Raw genomic sequence first — 11667 nt, 5'->3', positions numbered from 1 at the left:
TGATATCCATCGACTGGTACGTGTCACACAATATATCCAACGGTCCAAAGTTTAAAAACAAATAGTCTCTAAGAGCTTCATTATTGCTAAGTCCTTAGCATTGGTCCTTAATACACATATATGTATATGTAAATGTTATATATGCGTATGTAGTTGTTTGTTAAGGACTTTACGGAAACCGAAACAGAAAGTTTCTTAATTAAAGAACTTTTGGTTTCGATTTCCGTAAAATCCTTAACAAACAACTACATACGCATATATAAAATATACATATACATATATGTATATTAAGGACCAATGCTAAGGACTTAACAATAATGATGCTCTAAGAGCATGTTTATCCATGTATCTTATATGGAGTTTCAAGCACTATTAGGATTTAAAAAAATGAAAAAATAGCAATTAACAGAATATACGTATGCTAAAGAGGAGACAGATGAACCGTATTTTGGGACACGTGCTAGCATTTAATAAGACGGAAAACAAAACCAATCACTTTCTTCTCTCTCTCTCGTGCTCTGTCTCTCTCTCTCTTCATAACCATTATTGACACGTATTAATAAGAGACTTTAGAGGAGTTTGTGGGTTGATCATGCTCTAATATATACCCCCAACAGCACAAAGAACCTTTACTTTTCTCGCTCGCTCTTTGAAAATTCTCACATCTCTCTCTCTTTCTATATATCACTTTACATAGACCACTATCCAGCACCCCCAACACCCCTTTTCTCTTTAGCTCAATCTCCCATGATGGCTTCTTCACAAGCCCTCCTTTTGCTCACACTGTCTATGGTGTTAATCCCCTTCTCTTTAGCTCAATCTCCCATGATGGCTCCTTCTGGCTCAATGTCCATGCCACCAATGCCTAGCGGCGGCTCTCCGATGCCAATGATGACTCCACCACCTATGCCTATGATGACTCCACCACCTATGCCTATGGCGCCACCACCTATGATGACTCCACCACCTATGCCTATGGCACCACCACCTATGCCCATGACTCCACCACCTATGCCTATGGCTCCACCGCCAATGTCCATGGCTACACCACCTATGACGCCAATGACTCCATCTTCAAGCCCAATGAGCCCACCAACTACTCCTATGAGCCCAGGCCCTAGCCCAGCAACTGTCCCCGATATGGCTTCGCCACCGATGCCACCAGCAATGGAATCTTCTCCTTCTCCGGGACCGGGACCCATGCCACCGGCTACGGCCTCGCCGGGGGATTCCGGAGCTTTCAATGTAAGAATCGACGCCGTGGCACTTTCTTTCCTCGTTGCAGCCCATTTGCTCCTCGTTTGAGATTATTACTGAGCGTCGTTTTCGTGTAATTTACTTTAATTATTCTTCGAGCCATAGTTTTCATCGTTTTATCATATTTGAGTTTGTGTTTGATATGTACGATTCAGACATTTGTTTGCTTTATCAATCTATCGTTGACTCTAGTTGGTGTATGCGATCTAAGTTTATATTGTCTATCCAAATTGCCACACACCATTGTTCTTACATCTTGTGCTCTTAGCATAACTCATCAGACATAATATTGTCGCGAGGACTATAAACCAATATCATCAGTATATCTCTCGTCTCGTTGTTAGTTAATGATATCAGCGTATATGATCACAAGAAAATAGATAAAAGAGATAAACGTTCCTGTATGGCGAACCCACGTTGTGGATAGTGGAGTCACCTGACACCACAAATATGATATAAACTAGTCTTTGTCACTTATGTTTACATGATGACCTCGGCAAATTTGGTTGAAAAGGTAGGCAATGAACCCACAAATACGGGTTCAATTCCCCACTATGAAACATTTTCTAGTTTTTGACACCTCAGAAAAAAATTTCTGGGTTCGCCATACACACACTCGAGGTAATGAACAAATAAAAAACGTTACTGAGAAATGTTAATAAAAATATTTCTTTTCCTTGCTAGAAATAATAGTTACGAACCAATGAAAACGCTAAAATTGCAAGCTGTATGTCATTGGTAAGCATCGAATATCGATAAGGAACAAGAGGTCGTGGTCTTAGAATTTTCTATTACATTTCCTTTATTTATTGTATAGATGAATACATAAATATAATTTGATTTTTAAGAAAAAATGATTTTTTTATTGTTATGTTGAATTTGAGGATGGAAGAATATGAAAATAGGAAGCGAATATGATGGTAGGGAATAGGGATAAGGCCCGACTCAAGAGGACAGCTAAAAAGAAAGAGACGTTCACATGACCGTCTTTTTCAATCACCCCTACCATTTTCCAATGTATTAGCCTCGCTGGAAGATATTTTTCTTACACATTTCTTCCATCTTAGTATATATTATCAATATGTAACTAGAAACTAAACACCTCCCAATGCTCAAGACTGAAGTGCATAAGTTTCAAGTTCTTGTATACTTGAAAGCTTAATGGACTGTTGGAGTTCATAGGCTCCCTACGCAAAACTCCACCGAAAATTTCAAGCTTAGCTCATCAAAATCATTTCAAGAAACCAAGAGAAAAATATGATCATGATGTATTTCACTGACTGACCATGATAGACGTTATCTTGATTGACTGATCAATATGATCGTGATTTATGATAAAAAGAGCATATAAAACTTTTAATTAACTTTTATCATTATTTGATTTCCACCAACCAAAACCTTACAACTCCTTACAATCTTCTTAACTAGACACATTACAAAGTTTTATGAATCTACAATGATTATCCTTTTTAGAGAGCATTATTTAAATTTGCATATAGCCATTAGACAGAGAAAACCATATGTATTTTATATAAACACACTATCGATAAATAGAAGGAAAGTTAAAGGAAATCAAGTAAGCAGAATGCTGGAGCTGTAGGTAGCTCCGGCGGTCCAGTCCGCAGGAAGAGCGTTCTGAGATTCGACCCAGTTGAGACCGGCGCTTCCATAGACTAAAAACCTCAAAGAGAGAGAGCCTCTAGGTGGAGTCTGATAATCATGAACCGCTCCAAACACTCTTCTCATGCGTTTCCACTCTTTGCAATCCTCCTGAATCATATAGTCATGTTCAGATTTACTCACAAAACATCAAAACTCTTTTGCCTATAACTATACTTTTGAGAAATATATTGTTAACACAAAGTCAGACTGAAACATTGGTTTTGGAGTCCAGAATATCATGGTCCAATGGTAAGGACGGGCTTCTTCCTGCACCCAGGTTGTGAGTTCGAACTCTGCTGGAGGGAACTAAGTCATGATTTCTGGACACCAACACGGATATGGGCCTATGTTTTAGGGCCCATTTGCATACCCAGAGAGAGGGTCTATCCGTGGACTGCACCTCTCCTTGGGGATTAGTCTGGGCCCTTCCATAGGCCCGGGACACCCCATGTTAATAAAAAAAAAAAACATTGGTTTTGGACTCTTAATTTTTTAGTTAATATAAATATATATACGGCTTTATTTTACTATATTAAAGTTTTTAGTAAATTGTCTTTGGTCTTCAAAATTCAGGACCGGTCATGTCTTAAGCAGAATACATTGCGATAGAGTTCCAAAAAGGTGTTGAAACTAGAGCTAATTAAACAACCTTAACACTATATATTATGTTTGTTAAAAGTGATCAATTTACCTGCCAGACTTCAACGGCGAGGATGTCGTTGACACCACCAACGTACAAGATAAGGACGGCAAGATAATGAGGATTATAGCTTTTCTCATGGATCTTATACACCAGGTTGTACCCTCCGTAGCGGCAAGGGACCCTTTGGTACTCAACGTCGACCACACCAAATGAATAGAGCTGAAACTCTGTGCCGGGTCGCGCCATACGTCCGTATGCCTTAGGGCTAAAAATGAAGTCCGTACCATCTCCTTCCCCATAGTCCGTAGCCACTACGTATACTCCTTCCTCATTGCAGTGTGGAGGTATTTTGCATCTCACCTTTTAATAATTAAAGTTAATAATATTAGTTTAGTAATGATAGTCTATAATGACTTATAGTATATAGCATACTGTTATATATTGATGAAAGATTAAATTAGATAATATATAAAAACCTGGTAACAAGCACCACAGCCAGCTCCACTTTTCCATAGTCGCGATGAAACACCACTTACTTCACCATCATTGATATCTCTTCCAAATTCTCCATACCCACATGCTCCCCCTGCATGTGGAATCATTTTCATGTATACATATATTAAGAGTTCGGAAAAACTTCGACGTAGATGTTACAAACAAATAATAATTAGCTTAGCTTAATAGTGACATTGACTATTGAGTTGTTCCTTTTAATGTAGCTTTTCTAATCATGCTTCATAGTACTAAGGTACTACAATATATAAGAAAAATGATTCAAACACGTACGAGGATTTCCTTTGCAATCGGGGCTGCCATAGTAAGTAGCTCTGGAGCTAACAAAGCCATCAGATAAACAAAGGAGAGGAAAAAGGACAATGACTTGAACAAGCAGAGGAAGCAAAACGTGAGACTTCTTCATATTGTTATATGTAACTATTGCAAGACTGTTTTAAAATTGGTTTGGGAAAATAGATCAGTGTTATAAAAGATATGTGATGGTAAAGGAGAAGTCTAATATGGTATTTATAGTTGAAGGTAGAGTGCTTATATAATATTATGAGTATTTGATCGAGCATCGTTCCTATTTTTTTCTTTCCACTTGGGAAAAAGCTATCTAAAATTTATATTTTAGCTATAACGCGTACTTGCACTACCCAAGTAAGAGGTTGGGGAGATAAGAGGTTGGTCGTGACCTGAACTTAGTTTCAATGTCATGTTGATCTCATCAAAGATATTTCTCGCTCAATGCAGATATTATGGCTCCATGGACACCACGACTCTAGTAATTATGTGCTTGCCTAAACACGTACTCGCATATGCTTTTGTGGCGGCATTCACAAACTTACATTCAGAGTACAATGGACTTTGAAACTGTTTCTGCAGTGAAAATAAAAAAGGAGATGCACATGTTGAAAAATTATTCATGGCTTCGACCAGTAAGATTGTAACACCTATGTTACTATTATTTGGTTGATGCATTATCGCCTTTAACCATTGCAGATAACTAAATACCGTGTACACCATGCATATTCAACATTTGAAAACCAGTGTAGAAAATTGTATAAATAAATTTTTTTGAAAAAATTGAGTGAGTGAGTAAATATCCAAAATACATAGTGCAATATACAGTGGTGGGGTATATAGCTTTTGGGTCTAGCAAGTTGTGCCTGCAAAACCAAAGTTCATTACACCTAATCTTTAATAGATTGATTTTGATTAGTTGTTTGGTACAGTGAATGAAAGAATTCTATAAAATATTATGAGCGTGCTGTTTTTTTGGAATCACAAAGGTTTCATAGGTTTTCTTTCACTACTGGCTATTTAAGTATTAATATGTGAATTGGATAACTATTGTTTTTTCAGCTGGTAAACATAAACCGGTTTTGATAATTTTTACTTAAATGTTTATATTGCATGTTATTCGAATTTGGATCAAGTACATAACTAACATTTGAAGGATATTTGAGTTTGATCAGCTGGTTGTGTTACCAATGAACTTTTTCCTCCATGCCACATATGATATTTTGAACGCCAAAACCCCTCTCTAAAACACACACGCGTTTCTGTTAACCTACAATTACGTAGAAATATATGGCAAACTTTGTAATATCATTGATCTAATCCATACATTGAACAAGATATTTCATGAAATATTTCTATCTTCGATGTTTAAATTAAGATAAACACACCACGTAATGTAACACTCTCTTAATTGTGTGTATAATAATTTACTGATGTGAGATGTCAATAAGATAACACATCGGGTGGCAGCCGTGATTTTTATTTGAAAATGATCGTTATTATAATGTAGGAGAAGAGAATGACAAAAAGGTTGCTATGTCTTTATATAAAAAATACTTCATATAAACCCTTTTTGTTGTTGGTTTGGTTGTAGTCCACTTAAATGATATTTCTAGTCCCCTACCTTCCTAGAAATATTCTCTTTGTAGCCTTTTGGAATGATATTTAATCAGGGGCAGTCGAGTTCCGCTCCTGGATTCAATCCCCATGAAAGTTTATGGCTTTGATTGGTAACCATGTGGAATGGCGGAATGGCGTATAAAACGCGATTACGCAAGAATTTTACCAATCAACAGAATGTTGCGGAATGAAAAAAAAACGTGAATATTGTCAAAATATTGCTGACAAAAATATAAAGAGAAATTTTATTAAGTGGAAAAGTGAGTTTTTGTGGATTATGGTGGATTTTTTTTCAAAACTAACACTTTCATATTATTAAATTATATCCTAATACTATCTTAAAATTTAAAATACATAGCAATAAATTTCTAATGATAAATAGTTATGTTGTAAATAAAGTTTTATTATAATTTTATATTATAAAATGTTAATCTATTGTTAAAAATTATTGAAAGATAATTTAGATATTTATAATAAAAACTAAAATGTTTTTAATAAGTCTTAGTTTTTTCACATTTTGTAATAATTAGTTTATCTATTGTTATTTTTATAACAAATTAATTACCATATAAAATAGTTTAATCAATTAATATGTATTCCACCATTCCGCAAATTTTAAATTTTTCAGCAGCTTAATTAATTTTTTCCACAGTTTAACTATTTTTTCCATGATTCCGCGATTAAACGATGGTTACCAATCGGAACCTATATAAAATCATTATCGCTTGACACAAATAGCTTTTTGAGATAATAGGTATTTCATGTCTTGGTTAGTTTCTTGGTTGGTTATATTAGTCTACTACGGTTGTTTGGACAATGACCGTCTCATTTTAAAGGACTTGCAGGTTTAGGAAGAGTTTCAATAATAATCGTGCCTAAGAGATGAGTCCTTGTTTTACTACTAATTTGTGTAGCTAATTAACGAAGATTAAAAGTTCTCGTGAGTCTTAAGATGAGTCAAAAGACTGTGTGGAATTTTAATAGTAAGTCTACCTGATAAAGTGTAAGACTCCATAACAAGCTGCAATAACTTCTTATGGGGATTCTTAGAGCAACCGCATTGAAAACTTTTGAGGAGGATTTACACATTTCCCAAAAAAAATATATTAAAATAAGTAAATCTGATGAACTTTTATCCCGCGAAGCTTTTCCCAGTGAACTCCTCTCTCCTAAAGTTCATTACTGTAGCATGGGTTCCACGTGTCGTGGCGGCCGCGATTGGTCTATATTTTTCTTAAAAAGAAAAAATCAAAAAAAAAGAAAAAATTTAATAATTAAAAATTAAAAAGATAAACCCCAAAAGAGAATTCACCAATAGAGATGTTCTTATATGTCAGTGGCATGCAAAAACATCTCTAAACTCACTCCATAATCTACTACAAATAAAATTTGAAATAAAGAATATTCTAACTGCATTCTATTTTTCACTCCGTAATTAGATAAACATAAATTTACTTCATTTCACTCTACTTTTAAAATAAAGTTGAAACAAATTCAACTCTATTATTCAATTCTATTATGGTATTACTTTAATTTTGAATAAGAAATGAAATTGTACATTGCAAATGCTCAAGAAACTAATTGCGTCCTTAAAACAGTTGACGTGTCCAGTCCAATAATTAAAAACATCATGTTTGTGACAAGTGTAGGCTTTTCAAAGAAAAAAAAGACTTGCACATAGTGGGGTTGGTGAGTTTAACAGGTTACTAGATCTTGATCCGTGCGACTGCACGGATATTAATTTTCTATTTTAGTTTTTATTTATTTATACTAAATGATGTATTTGTAATATTTGATCGTTTTATATTGACTATATTAGAGATGTGTATTTGGACACCCACTTATTCGGTTAAAATCTATTTGAGTTTGAGATTCCCGAGTTTAAAGATTTCAGCAACATTTAAATATTTATAAATTTTGGTTTCGGTTTGATTCGGGTATTTGCGGGTTCGGTGGATACGGATAACCCGTTTGAATTATTTTAAAATTTTCAAAATTTATATATACTTTAAATTTCTCAAAACATATAAGCCAACATATCTAAATTAAAAAATTAAAAAACAGGTTGAACTTCAATATTTGGATGAAAAATAAATATATATTTTAAATATTTTTGATGTTTGATTATTGTTTATCTACTTTATATGTTTACTTTTGACTATCTTTTATATTTTCAAATAGTTTAGACAACTTTAAGTTGACAAAAAAAACAAATTTAAAATATCATTAATTATTGAAGAATAAAAAATAAAATACATTAATCTAACTAAAAAGACAAACATTAAAATATGAAAGAAAAAAAACACATTAATCTAACTAAAAAAAGACAAGCATTAAAATAGGGAAAAAAAGAAACACATTAAAATAGTAAATTCAATTTAATTCTAAGTGGCATGCAATTGTAAATAACACTGAAAACTAAGGAGTAATCTATACGTATAATTCTGTTTTAATAAGATATATATAGATGTCATCACTCATTAATCTCTCCATCCATTTCAAGAAATGGTAAAACTCGCACATACTAAATGAAAATACTCATGAAAATATATTCATTACGAATGTGAGTAGACGAAGCTGATTCATTTAAAAAGTTTAGAACATTGAAAACTACACCAATTCTGTTTTTAGGCATTTGACAAGCCTACACATAATAGGTTTGTCTATGATCGAATAACCCTAAAAATTCAGCATTAGTAGTAACATTTTTTCACATCTTTCAAGAGTTCACCTCGGTTCTGTGCTAATGATCAACGATTCCTCCTTTGATCCGCGGTCAAACCAACAACCTATAAATCACAGCAAATTGTTAATGTCCCAGTAAAGTAAACTTTGATAAATGATAAGCCCATAGAATTAGAAGACAACAAAATGACCATGTCGTATAAAGTCATGCCAATAGATTTACAAGCAGAATAACATTGCTTTTAGTCACCGGGGACCAATCAAGGCTAGGTGTTAATATGCAAATGATTAAAGAAGGCACAGTGGTTTGAGATTATTATAACTTTTTTTACGACAGCCAATGATATGAGTTCTAGTGTCTGAAGGAGCACAATCCTTGGGGCCATGTGTCCGCCTTCTATAGTGAAATTTGTAATAATGGGCAATGAAAATGATATCATAAGAACAAAATGGGCCCTAAGAGAGAGACAGAGGAAGAAGATGGGAAGTAACTATTGCAACTAAAGGGGATGCAGAACTAGAAAACAAGAGGGAGGCCACTATGAGCACTTATGTTACAAACTATATGTCCCCGTGTATTCGTTAGGTTTCTACAAGGCTATTGCTTGAATGGTAAAGTAACTATCGTGAACCATTTGTGGGGTGTAAAAAGTGTTTGAGCTTTTACAGGTGTTCCTCTTTTATTAGTAAACGCTCCCAACTCTGTTATAATTGGTCCAAAATTGACAGAACGCAGTATACTTCAACAAGTGTAATTTTATGATTAAAAGATATTTAAAGTCTAGTAGGCAATCTCATGATCATTATCATCACAATATGCAGAACGAAAGCGAGCAAGTTTACCTGTTAATCATGGGGGATTTTGGAAGACAATTCTGACATTAGATGAGTTGTGCCTTTTTTAAGTCGGACACAACTCCTCTGTCTTGGCTGCTCCTCTCGTTGTAAACAACCTGTGAGCAGAAATTACAGGAAGAGAATAATTCAACTCTGCTGAAGATCACCAGTCTATGTTGATAGAAAACAATCACTCATCGTACCTTATCAATGATTCCGTATTCAACAGCCTCACTGGGACTAAAATATTTTGGGCGTTTCATGTCAGCTTCAATCTGCTCCGGGGATTTACCAATATGCTTTGAATACAGCTTGACCTTGAGTTTGACATTACATAGAACAGACACACGTGTAATCTTATCAGATAAGTTTGAAGGTAAAAGTGAAGAGTAAAGGAAAGAGAGTGTGCATATGATCTAAAATTTTGCTAGCAAGTACATACTATTGATGGCTAATTAGTGCCTAATACGATGTCCGTAAGCAAATAGTCATAGCCCGCATGTTAAACATATCACGCATCCAACTGGATACTGTTGTAAATTAAACTGTGATATTCTATTTACATCGCAACTGATTTTAAAAAGTAGGCGAGTTTATATAAAGTTGATCTTCTCACCATTTCTGTCTTTATGTGATTGATTTCTTTCCTTGCGATTTCAACATCGGTTGCTTGGCCTTGAAATCGAGCAATGGGCTACAAAGTTATCAAATAAAAGAAAAAAATATGGATGAGTAACAGACATATGCACAAAAACAAAGAATCATATAGCCTAACTTTCTTCCAATTAGGAGGAAACAGACGCCACTTACAATCTAAAAATAAAGATGGGGAAGAACCTGTTTTATCATTATAGTTGATGAGGGCAATGCAGAACGGTTTCCTTTCGCACCAGCAGTCAGAAGCAAAGCAGCTTCACCCCAAGCATTCCCAACGCAAAGAGTAAAGATTGGTGGTTTGACATACCTGAAGTCAAAATACTATAAAAGTTGATTCTGGTATAGATATATATTCAGTATCCCCAAAAAAAAAAACAAGTCAAGAAAAGCTTAATATAAAAATCTGCTTCAATTTCGGTTTATAATACTTAGGGAAAGCAGTTCCAGGATTAGAGTCTAGTCATAGATTCTTATCAAGAAGGAGATACGAGAATGAAGTAAATATAGAAGAGGGATAAAGAATACTAACCCCATGACATCATAAATTGCAAAAGCCTCGGTATCATAGCCCAACTTCTCACCATTCTGAAATGTAAAAAAAAGTTGAATTCTCTTAAAACATTATGAACATTAGGTAATGATTTTATAGACCTTTAAATCATCCGTCTGGAAAAAAAAAATCAACCACAGTTTCAAGTTCACTATTCAGTATGTGCTCTGAAAGATGACAGAGTTTCTAATGGAAGCCTACCTTGGTCGTCCCCGTGGAGTTTATGTAGAGGTAAATAGGCTTGTCCTCGTCTTCATACTGAAGGTAAAGAAACTCGGCGAGTATCAACTCAGTGACTGAAGGCACAAGAGACATTCCCAAATATACAATTCTGTTTTTGAACAAATACGATGCCAAATCAGGAGGAGGCTGTTCGTGTGCACTCCCTTTTGAAAAAGGTATAACCTGTTTATGAAAGGAAGCAAGCAAAGCACACTCAGAAAAAAAAAAAAACCATGGAAACAAATAAACGTGAAATCGATCAACAAAAATCGCAATCTAACAGCCACGCAAACCTCGATCTCGAAAGCCTAACAGTAGTATATATAGGTTTGATAATCTGAGAGAAACGATGTGAAACGTAAACATTCGAGTACCATAGTGACAACTCCGCGCTTAGGCTTCGACCTGGAGATATTCAACGGATTAAGCGATTCGGAACGAAGCTTGGCGCCGCAGAAGTCACTAGAGATGCTTCCTCCGATGTACGACGAGAGTAAGCCGTTCGAGAGAGAAGCTCTGAGAGAAGAAGAAGAAGACGACGACGAACATCTCGCTTTAGATCTCAGATTACGAGTCGAGGAAGGGATTATCGGTGACGTACGAGCTCGGAGCGTTGTGAAGCTCGTCGCAGTCGCTGCTGCTACCTCCATTTTTTTTCCCCTTTGTTCACAGAGAGAGAAAGTCGCCGGTGGAGAGACACCGAAACGATAACAAACTATCTGGGTCAAATTGG

General features: G+C 35.2%; 3 protein-coding genes across 3 annotated transcripts; all 3 read right to left on the bottom strand.

The window, feature by feature from the left end:
* Positions 1 to 616: 616 nt before the first annotated feature.
* LOC108850151 (uncharacterized) lies at positions 617 to 1475 on the bottom strand. The gene has a single exon (XM_018623729.2). The coding sequence runs from the start codon at positions 1200 to 1202 to the stop codon at positions 816 to 818; it is 387 nt and encodes a 128-aa protein (XP_018479231.1). The 5' UTR covers positions 1203 to 1475; the 3' UTR covers positions 617 to 815.
* Positions 1476 to 2605: 1130 nt separating this feature from the next.
* On the bottom strand, positions 2606 to 4580 carry LOC108852930 (expansin-like B1). Its single transcript, XM_018626403.2, has 4 exons — positions 4349 to 4580; positions 4039 to 4148; positions 3611 to 3922; positions 2606 to 3027 (listed from the first exon to the last, which is right to left on the bottom strand). Exons 1-4 carry the CDS (start codon positions 4479 to 4481, stop codon positions 2830 to 2832), a joined length of 753 nt encoding a protein of 250 aa, XP_018481905.1. The 5' UTR covers positions 4482 to 4580; the 3' UTR covers positions 2606 to 2829.
* A 3938-nt stretch (positions 4581 to 8518) lies between these two features.
* LOC108852928 (ATP-dependent Clp protease proteolytic subunit-related protein 4, chloroplastic) lies at positions 8519 to 11624 on the bottom strand. Its single transcript, XM_018626401.2, has 8 exons — positions 11309 to 11624; positions 10914 to 11117; positions 10692 to 10747; positions 10343 to 10469; positions 10122 to 10199; positions 9709 to 9822; positions 9512 to 9621; positions 8519 to 8772 (listed from the first exon to the last, which is right to left on the bottom strand). The coding sequence occupies exons 1-7, from the start codon at positions 11582 to 11584 to the stop codon at positions 9550 to 9552; spliced, it is 927 nt and encodes a 308-aa protein (XP_018481903.1). The 5' UTR covers positions 11585 to 11624; the 3' UTR covers positions 8519 to 8772; positions 9512 to 9549.
* Positions 11625 to 11667: the final 43 nt, after the last annotated feature.

The sequence above is a fragment of the Raphanus sativus genome, chromosome 4 (genome assembly GCF_000801105.2).
Source record: "Raphanus sativus cultivar WK10039 chromosome 4, ASM80110v3, whole genome shotgun sequence".
NCBI lineage: Eukaryota > Viridiplantae > Streptophyta > Magnoliopsida > Brassicales > Brassicaceae > Raphanus > Raphanus sativus.
Note: the sequence above shows the minus strand (reverse complement) of the source record. Positions and strands in the feature narration are given on the sequence as shown.

Bases quoted from the DNA above. Each gene is read 5' to 3' on its own strand.
- LOC108850151 (XM_018623729.2), bottom strand. From the start codon at position 1,202: ATGGGTCCCGGTCCCGGAGAAGGAGAAGATTCCATTGCTGGTGGCATC.
- LOC108852930 (XM_018626403.2), bottom strand. From the start codon at position 4,481: ATGAAGAAGTCTCACGTTTTGCTTCCTCTGCTTGTTCAAGTCATTGTC. The intron at 3,923-4,038 runs GTTTTTATATAT...AATTATTAAAAG, and splicing joins GCTGTGGTGCTTGTTACCAG to GTGAGATGCAAAATACCTCC. The intron at 3,028-3,610 runs GTAAATTGATCA...TATATGATTCAG, and splicing joins TCGCCGTTGAAGTCTGGCAG to GAGGATTGCAAAGAGTGGAA.
- LOC108852928 (XM_018626401.2), bottom strand. From the start codon at position 11,584: ATGGAGGTAGCAGCAGCGACTGCGACGAGCTTCACAACGCTCCGAGCT. The intron at 11,118-11,308 runs GTACTCGAATGT...TTTCATAAACAG, and splicing joins AGCGCGGAGTTGTCACTATG to GTTATACCTTTTTCAAAAGG. The intron at 10,200-10,342 runs GTTCTTCCCCAT...ATAACTTTGTAG, and splicing joins CAACTATAATGATAAAACAG to CCCATTGCTCGATTTCAAGG.